The sequence below is a fragment of the Ostrea edulis genome, chromosome 6, assembly GCF_947568905.1.
Source record: "Ostrea edulis chromosome 6, xbOstEdul1.1, whole genome shotgun sequence".
NCBI classification, from domain to species: Eukaryota; Metazoa; Mollusca; class Bivalvia; order Ostreida; family Ostreidae; genus Ostrea; species Ostrea edulis.
Window position 1 is genome coordinate 78,878,545 of NC_079169.1, and position 25,595 is coordinate 78,904,139.

At 35.6% G+C, this 25,595-nt stretch overlaps 1 protein-coding gene across 2 annotated transcripts; it reads left to right on the forward strand.

Annotated features, from left to right (window-relative positions):
* The first annotated feature begins 5,091 nt into the window (after positions 1-5,091).
* On the forward strand, positions 5,092-19,938 carry LOC125647830 (cilia- and flagella-associated protein 410-like). 2 transcript variants are annotated; one of them, XM_056140915.1, is made up of 6 exons: positions 5,092-5,639; positions 10,620-10,685; positions 11,535-11,758; positions 13,213-13,510; positions 16,675-16,765; positions 18,217-19,938. In XM_056140915.1, exons 2-6 carry the CDS (start codon positions 10,657-10,659, stop codon positions 18,322-18,324), a joined length of 750 nt encoding a protein of 249 aa, XP_055996890.1. In that variant the 5' UTR covers positions 5,092-5,639; positions 10,620-10,656; the 3' UTR covers positions 18,325-19,938. The 2 variants fall into 2 exon arrangements, with proteins under 2 accessions (XP_055996890.1, XP_048730618.1); XM_048874661.2 differs by lacking the exon at positions 5,092-5,639 and adding an exon at positions 8,096-8,234.
* Positions 19,939-25,595: the final 5,657 nt, after the last annotated feature.

Consider the following 25,595-nt stretch of genomic DNA (forward strand, 5'->3'; position numbering starts at 1 on the left):
TTTACTTTTGTAGAAAATGCGTCATATTATAATTGGTACAGATTCCGGGGGGGGGGGGGGGGGGGGGGGGGGCAAAACTGGACCAGTATATACAATTTAAAGAGCCATTTCATTTTGATTATGAATCTCATGTCATAGTACGACCAGGAGGAAAATTATCGGATATAAAGAATCTAATTCTTCAAAAGATTAAAACCATAACAGACACAGATTATTTACCCATCTTTTTCATTGTTATATCTGCAGGCATTTGTAATCTGACCAAAAAAGTTGTGCATCAAGGGGGAGTTGAAATAGAGTACATTAGATCTTTTGAAAATGTACAAGATATCATATCTGAATTCAGAGAATTGTTTACTTTTTTATCTTCATTGGAAAATGTTGTTTTTGTTAATATGACTTGTATTCCATATGTATCTTTTTTTAAATTTTGTGAATTCAACAAGTCCAAAGGAAAAGTTAGATATTCAATATACTCAGATGAGGGACGGGAAATACAACAAAAAGATTTAGAACAAGACATCAAAGTATTAATTCTTCATTTTTTAATTTCACAACTCCCATTAGATGGGATAGGGATCTTATCATTTGTTCCAAAAAGGAAAGAGGCAGAGGGAAAAAATCATCAAAAGAGTTGTAAAGATTTCTTACAAAGACTTGTATGATGGTGTCCATCCTAATGACACGTTAAGAAATAAATGGTTTTATTTTATATGTTTAAGCATTTATAATTCTGTGCACTCTGTATACGAAGGGGAGGGAAATAATTCTGAATTTGATTCAGATAAGTCTTGGGACTTTAAACGTCAATGAATATATGCACATGGAAATACTAGTCTGTTCTGAATAAGAATTGAATTGATTCAAGAGGACAATGACTTTATGTTGTGTGTTTTACATTTCGTTGCAAATATATGTGGCCTCTACCAGTTTCTATTTTATGTATAAATGTACCTTACTTTTAACAACTCCTGCTAGCAGTCTTTACCTTGACATGAATACAATGAATTTAGTTACAAACAGTTTAATGTTACAACCATTATTTGTATTTTCATAAAGATAATTATTGATATGGAAGAATGCACTTATCCTGAATGAATTTATGTTTTCACATTTTTTTTTTTGGTGTGGCAAAAATATGGAAACTACACATAGATATGTTTGTATAGTTTTTATTAAAGCGGTGGGTGACATGTCAGTCGCTAACTGCCATTTTCAAATAAACATTGTGGGTAAAGAATGTTCAGACAGTATGATATTCATTTCATATAAATATAATGTAAGCATAAATGCCAAACACAGTTGTACATGTAATGTGTCCACCCTGCAGTCATCTCTTATAACCTCCAGTCCACAGTTCAATTTGCACCTTTTCAATTTATGTGGTTCTGCCAGTAGCATGGCAACTCAACAGTAAATGTATCTATTGTTGTGAAAGTTTCATGATGTGGAGTAAGAATTAACAGAGAAACTTTTTAAGAGGCAAGGTAAGCAATAAACTGAACTGCAAAGTTTCTTTTACACGCACGTTGGTATTTAACATAATATTCACTTTTATTTGTTAAATTATAAATAATATTTTAAAAATACTTTGGTGGGAAAAAACCCCAACCTTTCTCCATTTTCAGACAAATTCTGATCTAGAAACCCTTTCATTAGAACCTGTTAATCATGAATGCATTCCATATATTGGTAAGTAAATACTATTAATAATACCTACTTTTTGCTTCGCCCTCAAACACGGTCACGCCGTAAGACATATTATGAACCATCCTATGATCGAACACAATTTCAATGTATATGCACAGGCACCTGAAGTGTGGATAATGTACATCTCTGCATGACTCCGAGGCCCCTCCATTACCAAAATATGATTAACAAATCTATTTTTCCTCGAAAAATAATTGATTTCCTCATCAATTCTATCTACGTCATTCTGTGCAACAGGTGTATGCTGTTTCTCAGTTTTGAGCTTACTATTTGACCGTATTCGGTAATACATGTATATAAGTCGTATATACAGTGCCGACCACGCACAACAGAAAATGAACCCAGACCGAACCCCAGGTTCGCTTTTAGTGTTCGCTTTGAGTCCGCTAGGGCTGACCCGGAGCGAACGCGAACCCCGGTTTCAGTAGCGCACCCAGAAAGCTAACGCGCGTTCGCTATTACGTAACAGAGGTGTCAATCAAGATTACGCGTTGACCAATCAGCATGCCAGTTGACATCTCGATTTACTTTTTTATTCGCGTAATTGATTTTTATAAATAAGTTTTCAAGATGATATTAACTATGAATTTTAGATAATTGTGTAATTATCTATTTTGATAAATTATTTCTGTTAAAAATCGATTAAAACTTGCAGATATTCATTCATTATTTCCTCATTACATGAGATTATTGCATGTGAACAAATTATACAAAATTATACAGGATTCGAAATAAATAAAAGGGAATATATAACTAAGTAGAGAGTTCATACATTAAATAAGAAGGACACAAAATATGAGTTGGCAATTAGTTGCCCCCCACTGGCATATGTTGATGCATGACGCGGTAGTATTGGGAAGAAGAATCCTGTAAAAGTTGATAGTTTCTAAACTTGAGAACTTTAACATCATAGACATCTATCTTAGTTCTTGGAGACTTTCCTAACAGGATAATATAAAGGTCTTCATCGGTCAAAGCACATAGTTCAGCAGATAGTTCGATGCAGAAACTATTGACTATGTCATTCCACCAGTTGTTACGGATGCTGAAAGTGGTCACGCAAGAACAGGCAACATGAACAAAAAGGTCAGTAAATGTTGCGCCACAGAGGCGACAGATACCCATGAAGTCTCGCGGACAATCAGAGAGAAGTTTGCATATGAACTTGCACAAGCAGATCTCATAACAGTTCTTAGGAGTTCTCCAGAAGGAAGATGGATCGTTCTCACTGAAGATTGCGAGAAATCTGTCATTCACCATACGACAACGTCTAAGACCATTGTGTTTTATATTGGTTATGGATCTCACAATGTTCCTCTAAGATGATTTGGAAGGGAAGAAGCCGTCGTCTACCCACTCATATAGGAATTCAATAAGATCATACACAGTAAGTTGAGGATATCTGGAATAAATCCTCGCTGGTAGTTTCCTAGGTTTACAAAAAAGGAAAATAACCGGACTAAAAAAAAATTATATGGCAAGGCGTCACAGTTCATACGACACAGTCGTCCGAAAAACAGGAGTTTTCTTACGTCTATTTCCACATTGATAGGTAGGACGTTGAAAAGGCTTTCGCAGATATCGGATCTCGTTTGACGTGAAAGATTTTGTGCGGATTTACATATGGGAATGTTGAAAGACATGGAGGCGTTAAGAATCTGTTGCTGACAAATTATTCCAGAGTTCACAACCGTACAATACGGAAGTTAAGACGACGGAACTAAGGTTAACGGGTTAAGGTAGGGGATCCAATATCTGTAAGAGCATAAAAGGAATTTCTTCCTTTTCTGCAGACACCATTATCCGGTCTGATAAAGAACAATTTTTGTTGACAATAATACCTAGATGATTGAAAGAGTCCACCCAGGGAACTGGATCGTCTCCTAAAGTCCAAATTTGGTCTTGCTTAACTTTATTGCCTTTGCTCGGAAACGAAGAGTACAAGATTTGCACGCGTTGAACTTAAACCGCCATTTTCTCGAGTATTCATATGCAATATTTAACATACTTTGTAGAGAGTCGGGCGATAAACCTATACAGGAGATATCATCTGCCAGTGAGGGACAATTGCTTGCAACATTGAGTATTCTAGTACATGCTGAAGATTGCTCTAACGTATCAATTAATTCATTAATAAATACTAAATATAAAAACGTAGACAATATGCCACCTTGTCTAACACTTTGTTGAACAGAAAACCATCTTGATTGTGTTTGGTTAACAACAGTAGCACTAGAAGTTTTTCATGACAATCTATGATAATAGACCAGAGTTTACCTGTTACACCCAAATTGTACAATTTGTATATAAGACCATGTCTCCAAACAGTATCGAAGGCTTTAGAACTGTCTAAAAAGCTTACATGTACATAAACATTACTACCATGTTCTGAATAATAGTATATTGTTTCTTGTAGGGTTTAAAATGATGCAGTTAAACAACCCAATTTTTCTTGAAACCCCTGTTGTTGTTTGTTTGGAAAAGAATAACCATGAAGAGTATATTTCTTAATCCTATTATTCAAAATACTTTCAAAAATCTTAGGAAACATGACAGTAAGGCAACTGGTCTGTAGCTATTGGTAGACGTTTTTTGTTTATCTCCTCCTTTGTACAGGGGAACTATAAGTTCTTGTTTCCAGACTTGGAGTATCTTTTCATGTAGTACATGTATAACCCCATTAAATAGTTTAGCAAGACATTGAAATACACTTTGTCCACCAAAAATGACATGTTCGTAAGTTATCTGATCCGGGCCTGGAGCTTTCCTTCCTTTGAATTTGTTGACACATGGTGATATTTCTTCGAATGTAATGGGGCCTCCAGGAATATCCCGAAACATCTTTGAACATTCTTCCTGTATATGCTGGTAGCTATTTTCAATATACTGATGAAATTCCTCATCAAATGCATCGTCTTCTGATGGGATATAAAGCTGCTCGTAGTGCCTTGCAAAAGCTTCCGCTACACCCTCAGGTTCGTTATAGACATTGCCGTGCTCTTCGTGAATTTATCCCGTGGGGATCCGGATTAGAATAGGTCCTCAGTACCCCCTTGCTTGTCGTAAGAGGCGACTAAATGGGGCGGTCCTTCGGATGAGACCGCAAAAACCGAGGCTCCGTGTCACAGCAGGTGTGGCACGATAAAGATCCTTTCCTGCTCAATGGCTATAAGCGCCGAGCATAGGCCTAAATTTTACAGCCCATCACCGGCAGTGGTGACATCTCCATATGAGTGAAATATTCTCGGGAGAGACGTAAAACAATATTCAATCAATCAATCAATCTTCGTGGAATTCGGGATAAGTACGTGACGTTCTCTTTTTCTGCTTTTTCACGAGCTTCCAGAATAGACGAATGTCGCATTCAGCTGCAGAATCAAGATCATGGTAGACGTCTTCCATGTGTCGCTCATACTCCATGTTAAGGACTTTACGGAATTGTCGTAATTTCATGTTCGAATCGTGGATCATCCCCCTTGGTCTCCCTTCTGCAATCCATATTCGGCGTAGTCTGCGCTCATTAGAGTGAAGAGTTTTTACCTCTTTGGTCCGGCCTGGACGTGTATGAGGGTTGAAGCCGGAGTGTGGTATTGTATTTTTGGCAGAGTCTAGAAGAATACAGACTAAATCATTGGAGAATACTTTGATATCAGACACAGACTGGAGATTACGCATATTTAGTCTTCGGTAACTTGGTCCAGGCGAGTCTTGTAATTCGCAATAGCATCAGAAGTTGCTTATATCATGAATGCTGGTAATTGTGTATTACACAAGAGCAACGAATGTAAAAATGACAAGAAATAAGAACTAATTCTTTAGCGTTGCCTTTTGATCCATCTTCAGTGTATCCCCGTGTCCATTCCTTTCGCGTTTCGGTATTGTTAGACCGTGACGAGTTTACCAGTGTGAGGCCACAGGGGCTAAGCCTTGTAAGTAGCGTATAATTGATGTGAAATTTTTGCAAATGTGATTTCAAGTCCTCCAAATTAACGAGGCTGCGATAATACAGATTGATTGAATATTGTTTAACGTCCCGCTCGAGAATATTTCACTCATATGGAGACGTCACCAATGCCGGTGAAGGGCTGTCTAATTTAGGCCTATGCTCACGGCCTTTGAGCAGGGAGGGATCTTTATCGTGCCACACCTGCTGTGACGCGGGGCCTCGGTTTTTACGGTCTCATCCGAAGGACCGTCCCATTTAGTCGTCTCTTACGACAAGTAAGGTGTAGTGAGGACCTATTCTAACCCGGGTCCCCATGGATTTGATAATACAGAGTGGAAATGTGAATATATATACTATTACTTGAAAGAGTATATAAAAACCGCTTTTTAGCCCTTGAAAGGGATACGCAAGTTTCATCACTGTACCTTTTCGGCACTGCTGTCTGGATTTGTTTTATGCAGCGTTGAGGCAGATGGCGACAAGGTACCAGTGATACTCAGCAATCCTGACCAAATCAGTGTAAATCTACCACCAGAGATAATTCCAGGCGGACTCAGTAGAGATAATGTCAGGCGGACTCAGTAGAGATAATGTCAGGCGGACTCAGTAGAGATAATGCCAGGCGGACTCAGTAGATATAATGTCAGGCGGACTCAGTAGAGATAATACCAGGCGGACTCAGTAGAGATAATGTCAGGCGGACTCAGTAGAGATAATGTCAGGCGGACTCAGTAGAGATAATACCAGGCGGACTCAGTAGAGATAATGCCAGGCGGACTCAGTAGAGATACACTATCAGACGGACTCAGTAGAGATAATGTCAGGCGGACTCAGCAGAGATAATGTCAGGCGGACTCAGTAGAGATAATGCAGATTCAGTAGAGAGTAATAAGGGCACACCATGTCTAGATTTTCTTAACATTTGATTGCCTGAATCTCAGTAAATATGCTGAATATTCGAACAAAAACTTCATATGTAGCTTTTCAATGTTGTTATCTATCATAATCTATATAAAAAAAAAAAAAAAAAAAAAAAAAAAAAAAAAAAAGAAGTTATTTGTGATTAAAAAAAATTCAATTATTTTTCAACAAACATTCTGTAAATAGTTCATGGTATATCTTCATAACATACATGTAATATAGAATTACAGAAGTGTTTATTTCTTTCAGAGAGAAAGAAAGGAGAGAGAGAGAGCTGTGAAAATATTTTATTCCATTTATTTCAAAGGGCATCAAATTTTTCAGTATCACCATTTTTATAAGAAATGAATTTTTGTGTTTCATAGAATAACTTTAAAAATGATATTGCAAAACGCACACTCAAATTTTTCTCTGTACACCTTGCTGTATAAATATAATACTTTAACCAAAAGATGAGAATATTTTGTATACCCTTGTTTTTCTCAAGGATGCCTACTATAAAAGACTTTTGTAAAGACTAGTTGACAATTTGTTCTCTGTTCTAAGTAAACTTCAAAATCAGCTAGAAATGATTGAACACAATTTCATTCCCATATTATATGTTCTATTGTTTCCTCCTCATTGTGACTAAAGGTACATTTTTTAGTTCACTTTTTTTTTTAATTTTAAATAAAAATGTGTTTGTTGCTAAAATTTTATTAAGTATTCTATATTGGAACCATTGAAGTTTACTATTTTTTGTTATTATGAAAGGTATTTTGTGGATTATTTTCCATTCAATATTATCTATTTCTAAGAGCTCACTGCATCTTGTTTTGCCTGTTGTCACAGAGGAATTTTTGTTGAGAAGTTCATAAAAGCATTTCGACTTTCTACATTTCAGTACATTGTATATGTTTGACATGATGAATGGATTTGCCAACTTTTTAAAACTTATGTTTTTTGAAAACTTTTTAATCTAAGTCTTTATTGCATGAATGATGCTTGCAAGCATATTCTAAGAAATTGATTTTCACATTCGGATAAGTATCACAAAAAGTTTCATAGCTAAAAAAAAAAATACTGCCATCTTCTTCAATAATATCATTTATGTGTCTGATTTTACTGTCAAAGAGTTGTTTATTAAAAAAAGTTTTCCCACCAATATGAATTTGTGATAAATTTTACCATAAGGGCGCTTGGCTCAATATCTAAAAATATTTCGGAGGATCGTCAACCTAATTAAAATTAGACTTGTATATGTTCGATATGTGAATTCGGACACTCGCTTGGGACTCCCATGCAGCGATTATCCGTATATCGAGCGATGTGAGGGTTTGATTTTAATCAGACTGATATCAAATTTGTTTGGTGTAGCATTCCTTAACAGATTCCTTGTTAGGAAAATTTAAATCTAAAGAATTTCTGTAAAAATCTTTAAATTCTGTGCGGTTTTGCTGAAATCTAAGAATTTATCTTTATAGGAAATTTAACAAATATAATTGATGAACGGTCTACTAATATACACGACATCGTATACGTTGAACGAACTAACAATTTAAATCTACTTCCTGCGAAAAAGAAAAATGGAATACGAGGAGGAAAAGTTGACAGAAGGCCTTGTATTGGCTAGAACTAGGGCCGTAGATCTAGAGGGAGTGAAGAAGCTTAATTTCTGGTATACTAAATATTGATAACTTAATATACCAACTTAAGAACTTTTTATTGGCAGCACCATGCCCCAGACCAGATGCACATTTTATCAATCACCAATGCTAATCTAATGTCTCTGGTTGCATCTAACGTTAAACAATGTGATCACTAAGTCCCGTCAATACAGACAAATTTACTATTTATTTCTTTGTGACATTGTCGACAATTTTGGACCACCTAGGAATAAACATTTTATCATCATAAAGTAATTCGACGATGATAAACTTCGTTTTACCGGTAGCGAATCGGTTTGTTGTTATGCCTTGCACTAAATAGATACTTATCTCTTTTCTCTTTAGAATACATTTCCCATCATGATTTGAGGTTGTAAATAATGACATGACCCTTGAGAGAGTGATAGTATGCATTTATAGAACAGTGGCTTCATATAAATCTGAAGGCTTCGCCTTTTACTGGTTAACAAAAATGGCATGTTAATTTGAGAAATTAATAAGAGGTAAATTTAGAAGGATAAAAATGTTTTAACAGGAGATTTAAAAGTACATCTCCAGTTCAGGAGTAAGTCAGACTTAATGAGAGGTTAAGGTTGTTTGTTGGAGTCTCCCACATTGAATTGGGAGTCTCCCATATGAGTCAGAAGTCCTCCATAATCGAGAGGGTTAACATGTATGCAACAGGACTAAATGCATGCAAGATTGTGCTTTTCAGAAAGTGATCTTTTGAAAGATGGCAACAAGTTGCAACCCAATAATGATGAACACTTTTGCTCTGATTGTTACATTCTTCAACAAGAAAGGAATGCAGTGTGTGGGAGGGTACATGGATAACACTTATTATCATATATCTAATAAATAGACTATTATAAAATCTGCGTATAATCTAGAGAATGTTTGTGTTCAATATCCTGAGAATTTATTGAACGCTAACTTTACATTGTGTTAATTGTGTGCACCGGAAACATTCCGAGTATGAGCGTTCAATATTGACGTTACCGTAACGACGTAAACAAGCCATAATGGCAGACAACAGTCCTCCAAATCTGACAGAGCCTGTATTTGATATCATATTCATTTATCTAAACAAAATGTTTTACTGTACATAAATTATGATGTCCCCATTCACAAAATCAGTTTGCTTCATGCATCAATGATGGGTTTAATATTTATAGGTTATAGATAGACTTTGTATGGGAAAATATGACGACCGAGTTTTTTGGCGCCTAGATGGACCGAGCTTGCGAGGTCCGTCCGCGACAAAACACGAGGTCGTCATATTTTCCCACACAAAGTCTGTAACCTTTTTATTATATACTTTCAATTTCATTTAGAAACTATCAGTAATTTATTTTTAACAATTTCTTTATTGATTTATCTAGTAAAAGGTGAAAAACACGAAAACTTTAAAAATTAACGACGTAGTAATTTGCTTTTGTATTGATTGTGACGTAATGTTTGCGGGCCGGAATGTTTCCGGGCATATATCACACGATATATGCCCGCAAACTTTTAAAGAAAAAAGAAGAGATGAAATTGAAAGTATACAATAATGAACAGTTAAGAAATGCATGCTGATATTTCACACCTTCACCATAGATGCCAATATTGATGAATTCTCGTCTATTTTGGAGTATTTTGAGTGAAAAGGGATATAATTTAACAACTAAATACTTTAGCTATATAATAAAAGGGTTATTGAACTTATATTGGTGAATATTGGCACTCGTTGGCTGTCAAAATGCACTCGCAAGCTCATGCATTTTCACAATATTCAACAATATAAGTTCAATAACCCTATATTACAAGAGATTCTTCAGCCTTGTGGTATCCTTGTTACAGAGGATTCAGGTTAGAATACATGTAGGTCCTTAGTACCCCTTACTTGTTGTAAGAGGTGACTAAATGGGGCGGTCCTTCGGATGAGACCACAAAAACAGAGGTCCAGTGTCACAGCAGGTGTGACACGATAAGGATCCCTCCCAGCTCATAATACAATATGACTCGGAATCATGCATGGTCACTTGAACAAAGGGAATGACTGTGTGAAGATGTTTTTTTTGTATTTCCACTTTATAACATTATTTGTCAGCAAGATTTACAATTATTAATCCCTAGTAAGCTTTTCTGATCACCTTTTGTCTGGCATCCATTTGTCCATCTATAAACTTTTAATATTTTCGACATCTTCTCCAGTACCACATATTGATATGCATTAGACTCGTAGAAGAATATAAGTTACAAGCATGCCTCATTTGATTATGAACATGTACTAGTATATATAACCATTGGAAAATGTGTAACTAAAGAACGGTTCATGTATATGACACCAACAAACTCCCAATCTTGAAAACTAAACGTGGATATTTTTAGAAGTGGTATTTTTAATTTTACAGGGGATCAGAAATCAGTGATATTAGTGTTGTCAGAAGTATGCCAAATTTAGAAGTCTGTAGTGTGAGGTGAGTCAGCCGCTTCAGAATCGTAGGTGAAGGTCAAAATTTATGAGATCATTTGATCATCCTCTAATACAGTGTGATACTTGAATTTTCAATTCAATATTTGTGATACAACATTGTGAAAATGAAATATTTCAATTGAATATAAATTTAAATTTGAAGCAAACTGGGTGTTATTTACATAGTTCTTTGATTAAGAAATACATGTACATTTAAGTTAATAATTGCTACAAGTTCCAACACTATATTGTAATAGAAATATGTAAAATTTTCATTATATTATTGAAATATGAACTTGAAGAAATAAAACAGATCACTAACACATCATGAGAATGCAGTGTGAATTTTATTTGGTTGACTAGTTTCGACCTTGGGGCAGTTGTCATCAGAACTTATTGAAATATGTAATAAGTTTCAATTTTAGTGGGAGAAGAATATAGCCTATACAAGCAAATATAGATGAAATTTAATTTTGTGTTGTATCTAAGAGTGTAGCAGGTAGACTGGTTTTGAATAAAATTTTACCAATTTTTTATTTTTATGAAAATAAGATAAACTGGTGTGTAATTCTACCTTTGACAGTAAATGAATCCCACACTGTAGGAATTTTTTACCAAAATTATTCTGTCTTGATTGGATTAATACTGCCTATGGTCCTGTATAAGATGTTTCATATATAATTTTACATGTATTATCGTATTCTTTTTTTTTTTGCTAGGTACGTATGTATGCATTGAAAATTGTCAATAAGCTTCATAATTTATTTATATTATGATTATACAGATCTATAGGTAACTCCTCTAAAAATACAAATTTCCCATCTTCAAATCACGTTATATTGTTTGATTACAGTGTAAATAGCATATCAACACTGGCAGATTTTGCACAATGTAAGCAGCTAACGGAACTGTACATTAGAAAAAACAAAATAGAGAACCTGTCCGAGATATTTTACCTGAAGAACTTGTCTCGCCTGAGGAACCTGTGGCTAGCAGACAATCCCTGTGCGGAAAGGAAAAATTACAGGGCAACAGTTTTACGCACACTTCCAAATCTTCAGAAACTGGACAATGTTGGTATGGTGTTTTCATCACCGTTTTACTAGATATTATAGTTTAGGAGAACAATATCTAGTATTGACTGCTATTGGATTCATAAATATTTTTAATTGCTAAAACAATCAATTGTAAAGTTTCATGGTCAAACACAAAACATAGCAATGTTCCAATGATCAATTGTAATTGAAAATCAGTTGGTTGTTGGCGTAAACTAAGTGTTTGATTAAAAAATAATGTTTCTGATCATCAAATATTTCTTTCACTTTTATACCATTAAAAAAGACATGGTTGTAAAAAATGAAGTCAAGGACATGTCATATTTCTGGACAAGAGCAAATTTTTGAATGCTTAAATAATTTTTGATTGAAAACTTATGCAGCATGGTTAATTGAACATTCTTGGTTCCCAAACTTTTATTGTTTCAACAGTATCAGAATACAAAATACAATAATTTATAACAAGATACTGATTGTGTAGACGTTTTAGCATCGTGATATGACATTTGTCATGGAATAATTAATGAACACCATTAGTATTCTGCAATGTAATGTTAGTATATTTCATATTTTAGGGTGACTAATCTTATTTATAGGTACACATACAGCTGCACCAAAATTGAAAAATATACTGCTATGTCTTTTAATTTTGTGGGGTCAGATTTTTGCTGTTGAAGAATAATAATAACTTTTGTGGGGACTTGATTTTGTAGATGAAGAGGTGTAGGTATTCTTTATTGAAGTTTATGGTTTTCTTGTTATGGAAGATTGAAATTCATGAGTATCTTCACAAAATGAAAATTACACACTCATATACATGTATATACAATTTCTATTGATGCACCCAAGATGCAGTAGCTGTATGAATGTAGCCATCTTAGATTTCATTTGCAAAATTACATTTTCAAAAAGTCGAATAGCATACATGATTCTAACGATCCAGTGTACCCGGGTTAATTGGCGATGACTGGCGACACACTTGATTGTGAGCCGAAATTGCACATGCATCCCGCCGGGTAAGCCAATTAAGCCGGAAAATTTTGATAGGCAAAGGTGACTTCAAGCTGGCGTCCTTGGAGACAGTAGTATCGAGAGTTGCTTATTCTAAGACAAAATGTTTTTAATTTTTACACTGGTGAAATATACATGATTTGTAAATATGTTGGTCATTTCTATGCGAAATAATGTTTATACAATAGAAGGTCAACATTTTCATTACTGTACTGTAGCTGGGTCACTTTATTCTTCACGCGTCGTTGGGTATACCCGGCTTAGTTCCATTCGGCCGGATTTTATCAGAATCAAGTATGCTAATAATGTTGAAATTTGTGGAGGGTTAAATTATTGTTGTCATAGACATAGTTTGTTTCCAGAGTGTACTGTATACAGATTTTCCAAAACATTAAAGTAATATTATTACTATCAGTCTTTTTTATTGAATTTGTATTGTAAGCATTCATTTATTATATACTACAGCTGTGTCAGATGAAGACAGAACAGAAGCAGATGATAGTGGAGAAATTTTAACTCCTCCTGAAAATTTGGAACAGGTGTTAAATGGGGAGGATCAGGGTCCCACAGAAAATGGAGAAGAGGAAGGGGTCGAAAGTGAAACAAATGATGAATCTCCAAAAGAAGAAAAATCCCCACACACTGACAAACCGACAGATATCAGTGCAGCCAGCAATATAGCAGATATCAAACCTAAGCCATCGCCAGTCAGGCCCAAACAGTCATTGCTGGATCCCGTCACTTTAAACTGGGAGGAAACAAAGTTAGTCTATATGTTTTTTTTACTCTCTGATGATAAAAAAGACCTCCAGAATGTTTATTTCATGTAGTCTGTATTTCATCGTCATCATTGTCTATTTTTTTCTTCCTCATGAGCTGTATAAGTGTTGCAATAGAATACTTCTACATGGTATAAGATGTGAAAATTGTTCAGTACCTTCAAGTGAGCTTTTCTGATCGTAATTTGTCCGTTATCTGTAATCGTTGTTTTCTTAAACTTTTCACATTTTCATCTTCTTCTCAAATGAAGGGCCACGTCCCTATCAAAGGGGAGATAATAGTGAAATAGTAGAAATACATTAACAACTTTTAATAATCTTCCTCTCCAGAACCACTGGACCAATTTCAACCAAACTTAGCATAAAGCATTCTTGAGTGAAGGGGATTCAAGTTTGTTCAAATGAAGGGTCATGCCTTTCTCCAAGGGGAGATAATAGCAAAATAATGAAAATACATTGACGACTTTAAAAATCTTCTTCTCCAGAACCACTGCGCTAATATCAACCAAACTTGGCACAAAGCATCCACGGGTGAAGGGAATTCAAGTTTGTACAAATGAAGGGCCACGTCCCTTTCTAAGGGGAGATAATAGCGAAATAGTGAAAATACATTGACAACTTTTAAGAATCTTCTCAAGGACCACTGGGTCAGAAAAGTTTACATTTACATGAAAGCTTCCTGACTTAGTGCAGATTCAAGTTTGTTAAAATCATGACCCCCAGGGGTAGGCTGGGGCCACAATTGGGGATCAAAGTTGTACATGCGACTATATAGGTAAAATATTTGAAAATCTTCTTCTCAAGAACCACTAGGCCAGGAAAGTACAAATTTACAAGAAATCTTCCTGATACATTGCAGATTCGAGTTTGTTAAAATCATGGCCCCCGAGGGTAGGATGGGGCCACAATAGTGGATCAAAGTATTACATACAAATATAATGGGGAAAATCTTTTAAAATCTTACATGTATTCTCAAGAATCACTGGGTCAGGAAAGTACAAATTTACATGAAAGCTTCCTGACAGTGCAGATTCAAGTTTGTTAAAATCATGGTCCACGGGGGTAGGATGCCGGGGCCACAATAGGGGATCAAAGTTTTACATACAAATATATAGTGAAAATCTTTAAATATGGGTCAAGGTGACTCAGGTGAGCGATGTGGCACATGGGCCTCTTGTTTTCAATCCTTACCTTCATTATAATGTAAAAACTTTACATCATTACACATGTCCAGAATACAGTTTTTAAAGTAGGAGAGTTTCGAGTTACTGCTGGAACACCATTTTATTCACATGATTTCAAAGTGTTGATGGCCTTTAATACTTCCGGTGCAGACAATACATGAGAAAGTAGAAACTGGCTATTCAGAACGACTTATGAGCGTGATCGGTGGGGAAATCACATATTTTGGATAAGTTCTTGGTTCTGTATTTAGTTTTCATTGGGTGGGGGGGAGGGGGGGGGGGGTTGTATATAAGCTATCCAGACTTTAGGTGCCTATGATCGGTTCTTGTCATGACTTTGTGATGATGCAGGAAAACTGTCGAAACTTGTCAATAATCTTGCATCCAACTCAAAAATGTATTTTTCCAAAAGGGATGATCTGAACTTAGTATATTTTGAAAATAATCACCTGGTTCACTCCATTTTATGTTCAGGCTAGGAGGTTATAAAAGTTGGCTCGGGCTCCAGCTCTAACTCTAGCTCGAATTCAAAATCGTACTCCTAGGAGTACGTGGTCAGATTCTAAGGTTATAAAACATTTCGAGTATGTACTCCTAGGAGTACTTACTCCAGTTTTCGAGCTCGTACTCAAAACTTTTTTTTAATTGCACAAGCAGCCTTTTTAAGACTTCTTCTGTAATGGCGGCGCCCATGTGTTTATGTTGACGGCAGTTCACAGCAATATTCCAATCCTTATAAGAGTTATTTAGTGCCAGTACTTTGCTAAAACGTTCTAAAAAGAAATATTCGTTGAATTAGATGTAATTTCTGTAAATATAAAGGGCTATATATATATATATGCATGTATATTACCATTTTTACTGTGTATCATGTATATATCATAGAAATCTACAACATAAAATTTCGCTATCGTCTGCAGAGCTGTAGCCAGTGGCGGATTTACAATCCCTGAAACATAGATATTTTACCATTTTCCCGTTCGCTCTCCGTTTACAGTTTTGCGTTCACCATTCACAAATTGCTCACCGTGCGTTCGCCGTTACACCAAAGTGAAAGGATTGATCTTCATAGCAAGGCAAAAATGAAAAAGGAACGTGTGCGTAAGAGTGAAAGTTAACTTTAATTTTCTTATTATATCAGAAATTTTAATTTTTAAAGTACAAATGTCAGGATTATCAACTGTGAATAATTCAAGGAAAATTACAGATAGCTCACCAAAATAGAATAAATCATTTTCATTATATTACAAAACGTAATTATTGTTTGGTTTAAAAGTGTGTGTGGTGGTGGGGGGGGGGGGGGGTGTTAGTTCTGAATGAGAAAAGAATGTAAGAGCCTGCAGTTATGAATTCAACCCTTATACATGCACACGTTGCACAGGACGAGTGCTGGTACATGTACAAAAATTAGGCAGTTTCTGACAGTCAATAAATACCTCACATCCCCTAACAATCCCCCCCCCCCCCAATTATTATTTTTGCACTGCAAGTTTGGGTAAAAACACAATTTATTGTTATTATTTTGTCTCACTTCATAAGAATATTACACAAGTCATCTTTTTCCTTTTAACATAGAGCAACACTCTTATCACTTGTCCTAAAGCCGAAATGTCGCCATACCCAGGATTTAAACATTGGGGGTGCATTTTTCATCTCGACTGCGTCCATTTTGATACAGCAAAGTTTACTTGTATGTTGATTGGGAAATTTTCAATTCCATTGGCTAATGAGAAACCTTGTTATCAAGAGCAATGTGTGCTATGATTTTAGAACCGTATCGAACCGAAACAGACCCCGAATAAATCGAACATCGAATCGAGACCACTACATCGCGATTCGGTCACATCACGATGCATTGTTTCACACCTACTGTATAATGTATAATGTCTTCTGCCACAGTCATTGCTTTTCTTGCTTTCCCTTCAGTTTAGTCAAATGCTCTACTTGTAAAGCTTTCTTTCCAGTAAAATCAGAGAAGAATTAGGATTAAAGCCCCTGCCTTTTGAGAAAATCACAACATCCAAACCCATTCGGAAATCAGCAGAAAAATCTAGGGTAAGGTTTATTATATATCATGTAGCTGGCGGTTTTCATTTTGTGAATAGTTATAGACCCGAACTGAAATACCCAAACCTGAAGTAAAAAATTTAGGGGGGTATGAAAGTGATGGAAGCTTGGGGTAATTTGTGTACACAGTGAGTTATGCAGAAATTACTCCACCCTTCCACTGTTTTTATATCCCCCATTATATACATGTAAATATTCTAGACTTTTCTTCCTTATATTTTTATCTTGTCACATAACATACTTGGATAAAGAGAATTCATATTTGTTCAAATGAAACATACTTTCTAAGGAAAGATAATTCAGAAATAGTGAAAATAGTTTGGGCAGTTTAAAAAAAATTCTTTATCTTTTGCAAAGTCACAATTGGATACATATTTGGCGAGTGAAAGTTTGGTGGAAAGCCACATGTATCTAACCTCTAAAATAAGCCAAATTTATCACCCCATGGGAAAAACCCGGCTATACGGTATATGAAAAATTGATTCAAATTTGTTCATACCATAACTCCTTAGGCCTGGGCAGGATTACAGTAGGGTATAAAATGTTTTACATAGGATATGTAGGGAAATTTTTTTAAAGTCTCCTAAGAACCACATTGACACAATTTGTTAAATCAATAAGCAAACATCCTGTTGTAGTGTAAATTCAAGTTCATACACACCATGACCCCATAGGGCCAGGGCCACAATAGAGCTTCAATAGAGCAAGAGCTCCATATGAGCAAGGGGGCTAAGATGAGCATTGTGCTCATGGACATTCTTGTTTCCATATGAATAAAAAGACTTTCATGAAAAGTTTCTTGCATGTCACAGCGCCTTCATTGAGAATTGAAAGCAATGAAACAACAAACATTTATTGCAAACATAACATTGGTGAAGGTAAATATTTAAACAATAAAATGCTTTCTTTGTTATTTCATCAGGTGATGAAGGTAAGCTATCATTGCAGAAAAAATTCATAACCCGCGTAAGCGGGTTGAATGTAAAAAATTGTCTACAATGGTTGCTACATTTATCACCCGATGAAGCAACAAAGAAAGACATTTTATTGTTTATATAATTTATATTTCTAAGTATTGTTTTAAAATATAAACTAGATTTAAGTACATATGTACTAAAATAGCATATGGTTGACCCATTCGTTACGCTAAACGGAACAGCCAATGCACTCTTTGACCTTGATGACGCTCCATATTTGGTAATGATAACACAGACAGGAGGTACTAAAAAACGGGATCGAACTAGTTTGCAACAAACATGCATTCATTGTCCCAGATGAAACCAATGTCAATAGAAATATAAGAGAAAAGATTCAGTGAATGTAAATATTTCAGAATGATGTAACTCTTTATATTCTGTAATACAGCTTTCGTTAGATTTGTATTTTGTAATTTTTCAAGTGAAATCTATTTTGTGTACTTGTATTGCATTTACTTTCAGAATGCCCATGTATTGCAAGCTGTTTTGATTCTCATTCGTGAACTGGATAAAGACAGTTTAGAAATAGTGAACAGTGCCACACAGAAAATGTTACACTCGGACACATAGTGTGTGATAAGTCACTTCTGCTGAAAACTTTATTCTATAGGTGGACCACTTTATTAGTTTGAAAATATTTAATGGTGAAACCTGTTGTTAAAAGAAATATTTGATACGCATTAGAAGATTTGAAGTTCTCATATGATTATAACCTTTGAAATGGGTTTCATACTTAAGCAGTTTGAATACTGTAGATTCCTTATTTTATGTGAGTACTTGATATGATTAAATGACTCGTATACGTCAAATCGCGTGAACCTGAATTCCCATGTGATCTGTTAATCAAGTGTTCTTACATGTATTTTAATGACCAAAAAAATAAAAGCAAATAATTTCATTTCACAGAGTGATGTCTCTGGCAAAATTATGCGATAATAAATTCCTTGCGTATAAATGAACTGTATAGTAAAGGGAAATGTGTACATGAAACTCTGAAATTTCTATGGGTGCTTTAGCAGAATCATTACACAGATATTCGGGAGTGGGTGGGTACAGGAAACTGTTATTGCTCCGGGTGCTTTACTGGAATCATTATACAGGTATACAGTTGTTATTTTATTATGGAAGATCCTATTCATGTGTGTAATTGACATGTACGTCACACTGCAATACTGTGCATTTACTGCGCTTTGTGTTCCCAATCTGTGTATACAGATTGGATTCTAAGAAGTTCATTCAGATAAACATTCCAGAGTATCTATATCTGTAAATCATTGCTAGTTCACATTGGGAAGAGAAAACAAAGCACATAAGTATATATACAGAATGACTTGCCATAATGAATGATGTTGTGAGAGATTGTGTGATACATGGACTGGTGTTTATACAATTTGTACTTGAAAAATCTACTTTATTTGTAAGCGTTGACATGCTATATATGGAATGAAATCAAATTTTTTTAGTTTTGTACATGCAAATTTTTATAGGTATGTATATGCAATTGTCTTTTACTGTAGTAAGGAGGTATTTTGTAATGTTTCTTGTTACAAAAGCACACAGTGTATTTCTTCAATGTCTGGATTGTAGCAAACATCGAGAATGAATTATTGCTTATAATGAGGTGATTTTCATTCCCACCCCCCCACCCCCCACCCCTCCACATGTGATAGGAGGAAATAATGAATGATTCACCAATTATGTTTCCAATGTCAGAAGTGAAATTTGCATTACTATGATCGTGTTTTTACTGTATTTAATTGGACCAGTATATTGATAAATAATACACATTTTAAAGAAGTTTACCCTGTGTGATGAGATATATGTTTTGATTGGTGTGAATATGCTGCAACACAGCCGACATTAATACTTCATGTTTTTATCTATCTATTCTGAGCTGTTGATACATCTGTAATTCTAAATATCAAATTAATCACAACTGTAAAATAAGTATGGGTCTGGACAGTGTATTGTATGTTGTATAGACAACAGTTTCGTGTTGTGTATTATACTGTGTAGCTTTCTAGTTCAGCAAAATATGTGCTCAGTATTTGGTCATGATTTTATTTCCGTCCACATTGTTTTCTTCATTTTTTTCTCACTCATATGTTCTTAGTTATGCACATGAATTATTGCGTGTAATTGATCATATATATTATGCTCTAAAAATAAACATTAAATAAAGTTTAGCATTGTTGAAAATTTAAACTTCAGTCATAATGCAAGGAAAGTGGTTTTTATGTTAACACCAAAACTTGTGCCATTGTGATTTAGTTAGAATCAGGGAGATTGTATTAACTTGCCAAATTGCTGATTTTAGATTCCAGACAAACTCGGAGACAGACATTTTCTGTTCTGTAATTCCGTAACTGACAGATAATGAACAACAAATTAGGTATTGAAACCCAATGTTGAAGATCGTTGTGTAGGAAAAGAATTGGAGGATGGTAGAGTTGGCAAAGGTGATACTCATGAGGTGTGACTCAGAGGGCAGATTTTTAGGAAGTGGGTGACTGGGATTCATATGAAGCCTGGTCATTGCAAATGTTCCCAATGATGTCCATAGCCATTTTGTCAGGGTTTTTTTTTATCCATGTCCTTACTTTAATCCTGGACAACCTCCAATGGATGAAGGTTATTCAATGTACCCCAGACCTCTGTGTCTGGCCTGGTTGTAGGTTATTCAATGCTCCTCAGACCTCTGTGTCTGGCCTGGTTGTAGGTTATTCAATGCTCCCTAGACCTCTGTGTCTGGCCTGGTTGTAGGTTATTCAATGCTCCCTAGACCTCTGTGTCTGGCCTGGTTGTAGGTTATTCAATGCTCCCTAGACCTCTGTGTCTGGCCTGGTTGTAGGTTATTCAATGCTCCTCAGACCTCTGTGTCTGGTCCGGTTGTAGGTTATTCAATGCTCCTCAGACCTCTGTGTCTGGCCTGGTTGTAGGTTACTCATTGCTCCCCAGAACCCTGTATCTGGCCTGGTTATAGTTTATTCAATGCTCTCTAGATCCCCGTATCTGGCCCGGTTGTACGTTATTCAATGCTCCCTAATCTCAGCTGAGATTCGGCTTGGCTGAATATTTGGACTGACGCCTTCACCGAATCTTGGAGCAGTCCTTCATAATTCATGTCTGGAAATTTACTTTCAGCTTCAGCCAGTTTTAGCAATTAATGTGCACTTAGGTGACACTGATGTTCGCTTCAATTTAGTGATTTGACTGTTAAACTTACTCTCTATCACTATTAATTTTGTATTGATTACCGTCTAAATATGTATATTCCATAACATGCCAAGAAAACCTTAGCAGTCTGAATATCGTGTAAACTCCCTGGCTTCAATAAAACCCCATTACAGGCTAATTAACTTCAAGCTGTATAGCGACCGCGGTGGCCATCGCCATAGAATAAATTTACCGTTATGTTTTCGACGACTTTCTGTCTTATCTGGGTCACTCTGTTTGAAACTAAACACAACATTCTCAATCTGCGTTAGGTCTAGGGACTTGCGTATTTTATTTGACTAATGTTATACATTTTAAAATTTTTAGTCCTACTCTCCCTTTTACCATTTATTTACATATCACATGGAAACAAAATCTCTACGAATTAGCCTTAAATAAAAACTACCCATCTTTAAGTAAAATGCTAAATTCCATCAATGATAATTTAGCGATAGAAAAATGCAATATAAAAGTATTTGTACATTGTGATAGGGGAGGAAATAACTTGGTTTTTGTTTGTTCATGGATTCAGTGACATCGATTTCGAGAATAGAAATAATGCTATTTAACGAAAATGCAAAACTCCTTCATTGGACTTGGCATATTTGTTTATTTCTTTAAATCATCATAAACATGATTATACACCAATGATATCATTTTAATGAATCATTTCAACCAGAGATGTAAATAATGGTATTTATGTCTCTGTTTTAACATTTTTTCAACCACAAACATTTCAGTCCTACCCACCCAGTTCCAATGATCTCTTTCCGTAATTAAGCAAGAATTGGTGGGAAATTACAAACGGCGCGGCATGTATTGTTCATAGTTAAAAATGAATTTTAGTGTGGATTATATTCTCAATAATCTTAAACCGAAACGTACACCACCAGTGTTACAAGCACACCGTGAATTGTCTGTTGAGGCACAAGATGTCCCAGACGTTTCCACTGCTGGTAACCCTGCAAGCTTACTAGATCCGCGCCCACTTCGAATTCGGCAAACTCAGGTTTAACCCGATTCTTATTCCTCATTGTATATTATCCTTATCAATGTATATCACATAGATATTCTTGAGATCTGTTGTCTTTAATTAGTAGAACCTTATATAACTAAAAATGTTATATCCGAGGTGGCGGATCAAATATTCACAAGATGATTTTGAGTACTTCGACTACTACTGAAAATTCTACTTGTGCTCTCTAGTCTATAATTTGAAGTGTGCATTGTGCATGTATCAACAAAATCTGTAACTTTCTCGAATAATATGCACATAATAAATTTTTGTCAAATCAGAGACCTATTATATTAATATATTAATTTTATGTTTCTGTCAAATGCTAAACAATGTTTTATTTCAAAATAGGAGCAAAATAATACCAATGCACCGGTAATTGAAGTTCAACATCAGGGACGAAAACCAAGACCTGTCAAAGCTTTTGAAGATTTGAAATGTACGGCGAGAAGAATGAGGAGGAGAAAATATGAAGAGGCATTTAGAAATGCTTCCAAGTTATCCCCCAGTTAACTTATCCTTCAGCTCTACTGTATAATTGTTTACTTATAATCATTCTAGAATGAATCTTAAGCCGGCGTTACTTTATTTTTTGTAAATATATCATACTAAGTATAATTAAGTTTATGATCTCTTATTATTTAGTTTGATTCATTCTAGTATAATGAAAGTATATAGAAAAGTTAGTAATATTTATATACGTGTTATAAAATACATATATAGATTAATAAAAACTTTCCTCTTGTTTTTTCGGCTCATACTTAAAGTTGATAGTCTCTTCCCATTCTCCAAACTTTTAGGTTTTTTCTTAATTCTTTTTGTCATTGTATCCTCTATCTGAACAATCCTTGAAAGTGTGCATTTAGGCAGCAGAATTTTGAGATAAGCTCAGCGACAAGAATTTGAGGTAATAAAACCATGGTAACACTGACCCCCTGCTGCACGGACAGAGTAGCCATCACTTATCTAAACTGCGGGTCACTAATTTCTAACGGTTCTCCTACACTGTCGATTTTGGTTGGGCATTTCTCGGCATGAAATAAACCATCACTAATTTTTCCGTTCAAATTAAGACTTCTACGGCGCAATATTCTATCTTCCAAAATTGAAGCGTTCCTATAGTTTGTTTTTTGAATTAGTGAAATGCAAGTAAGTATGTAGAGATACGATGTATCAGTAACTAGATAAAGCAGACAATAGGAACTCTTCAATTCCAGGAGATAAAATATTGTGCCTTGGAAATCTTCATTTGAACGGAAAATGTAGTGCCTGTTTTCATTTTGGAATTTTTATACCTAAATGGTAAGTAATATAGCATTAATAGTGATAGAGAGTAAGTTTAACAGTCAAATCACTTAAATGAAGCGAACATCAGTGTCATCTAAGTGCACATTAATTGCTAAAACTGGCTTAAGCTGAAAGTAAATTTCCAGACATGAATTATGAAGGACTGCTCCGAGATTCGGTGAAGGCGTCAGTCAAAATATTCAGCCAAGCCGAATCTCAACCGAGATATTACAATGCTCCCCAGACCTCTGTGTCTGGCCTGGTTGTAGGTTATTCAATGCTCCCTAGACCTCTGTGTCTGGCCTGTTGTAGGTTATTCAATGCTCCCTAGACCTCTGTGTCTGGCCTGGTTGTAGGTTATTCAATGCTCCCCAGACCCCTGTGTCTGGCCTGATTGTAGGTTATTCAATGCTCCCCAGACCCCTGTGTCTGGCCTGATGGTAGGTTATTCAATGCTCCCCAGACCCCTGTGTCTGGCCTGATGGTAGGTTATTCAATGCTCCCCAGACCCCTGTGTCTGGCCTGATTGTAGGTTATTCAATGCTCCCCAGACGCTTGTCCTTGTTGTCGGGATGCATGTACATGTTGTAAGGATAGGGGACATTGCGATTAGGTTTCATAATGCACATAGTTTCCTTGACTTTTATTTCAACTATCGGAATACCTTTGTTTTCATGATCAACATTTTTGAAAAGTAACGAATCTTTTAAGACATTGTAATATGTTTATCAGAAAGGACCAATTTTTAGCTCACCTGAGCTGACGGGTCAAATGAGCTTTTCTGATTGCCTGTTGTCCGTCATCGTCTGTATGTCTGTAAATTTTTAACATTTTCGACTTCCTCTTCAGAACCACTGGACCAATTTCAATGAAATTTTTGGCAAAACGCATCCTTGGGTGAAGGGCTTTCAAGTTCGTTCAAATGAAGGGTCATGCCCTCTTCAAAGGGGAGATAATCACAAAAATAAGGTAGAATCATTTAAAAATCTCAAGAACCACTGGGCCAGAAGAGCTGAAATTTACATGAAAGCTTCCTGACATAGTGCAGATTCAAGTTTGTTAAAATCATGACCCCCGGGGGGTAGGTTGGGGCCACAATAGGGGATTCAAGTTATACATGCGAATATATAGGTAAAATTTTTCAAAATCTTCTCAAGAACCTCTGAACCAGAAAAGTTTACATTTACATGGAAGCTTCCAGACATAGTGCAGATTCAAGTTTGTTAAAATTATGGCCCTCGGGTCACAAAAGGGATCAACGTTTCACATGCGAATATATAGGGGAAATCTTTAGACATGGGTCAATATAACTCAGGTGAGTAATATGGCCCATCGGCCTCTTGTTTTAGTTTGTTGGATCTCAAAAAGCTTGGAATTATTCAATCAAATAATGATACGGTATATGTACATATTTTAGACGAAAGTGATTAGAGACGCGAGTATTTGTTTACCACATAATTAAACGAATTAAAACATCGAAATTTGCAATTGAAGCTTACGAAAAGATGCCTTGTCAGCCATCTTTATCTAATATCTTTTAGAGCACCCCATCAGTTAACTTAACTCCACATTGATCGTAGTAAGGGAAATATAACTTCAATATGATGAAAGGCGAAGATAATGAACAGTGATCAATGCAAGGTGAAAATAACGAACAGTGATCAATCTCATAACTCCTATAAGCAATACGAAATAGACAGTTGGCCAAACACGGACCCCTGGACAAACCAGGGGCGGGATCATGTGCCTAGGAGTAAGCATCCCCTGTTGACCGGTCACACCCACCGTGAGCCCTATATCCTGACCAGGTAAACGGAGTTATCCGTAGTCAAAATCAGTGTGCGAAGAACGGCCTAACAATCGGTATTCATCTGAAAATAACTGCAATAATTCTGCACGCAAGGTATTGACACAGTTTACATTTCTATGGTCTGTTTAGATTCAATTGTTGCCCATGATCTTTTTTCAGTCGCACACTCTTGATTATTTTGAACGATTCGTTTTATTATTTTCGAAATAAAGCAAAGATTTATAGCAGTATCATGACCTCGCATATTAGAAACTAGATTGTTAACTCCTCGGGATAATGTATTTGGACGTTTTGTTGTTGGTTTTTTTGTTTTTTTGGTTTGTTTTTTTTTTCTTCTTTTCTTTAGTGGTATCTTTTGTCAACCGTCACATCAAAACAAATTTTGGAGACATACTAAACACATTTTTAAAGAAGAAAGTATTCTTTTGGACTTCGAGGTTTCATTTTGACAAATGATCGTGCTTATTTCCCAGTGCTAAAATTGAAAATACATCAAGAAAACACTGTCTTATT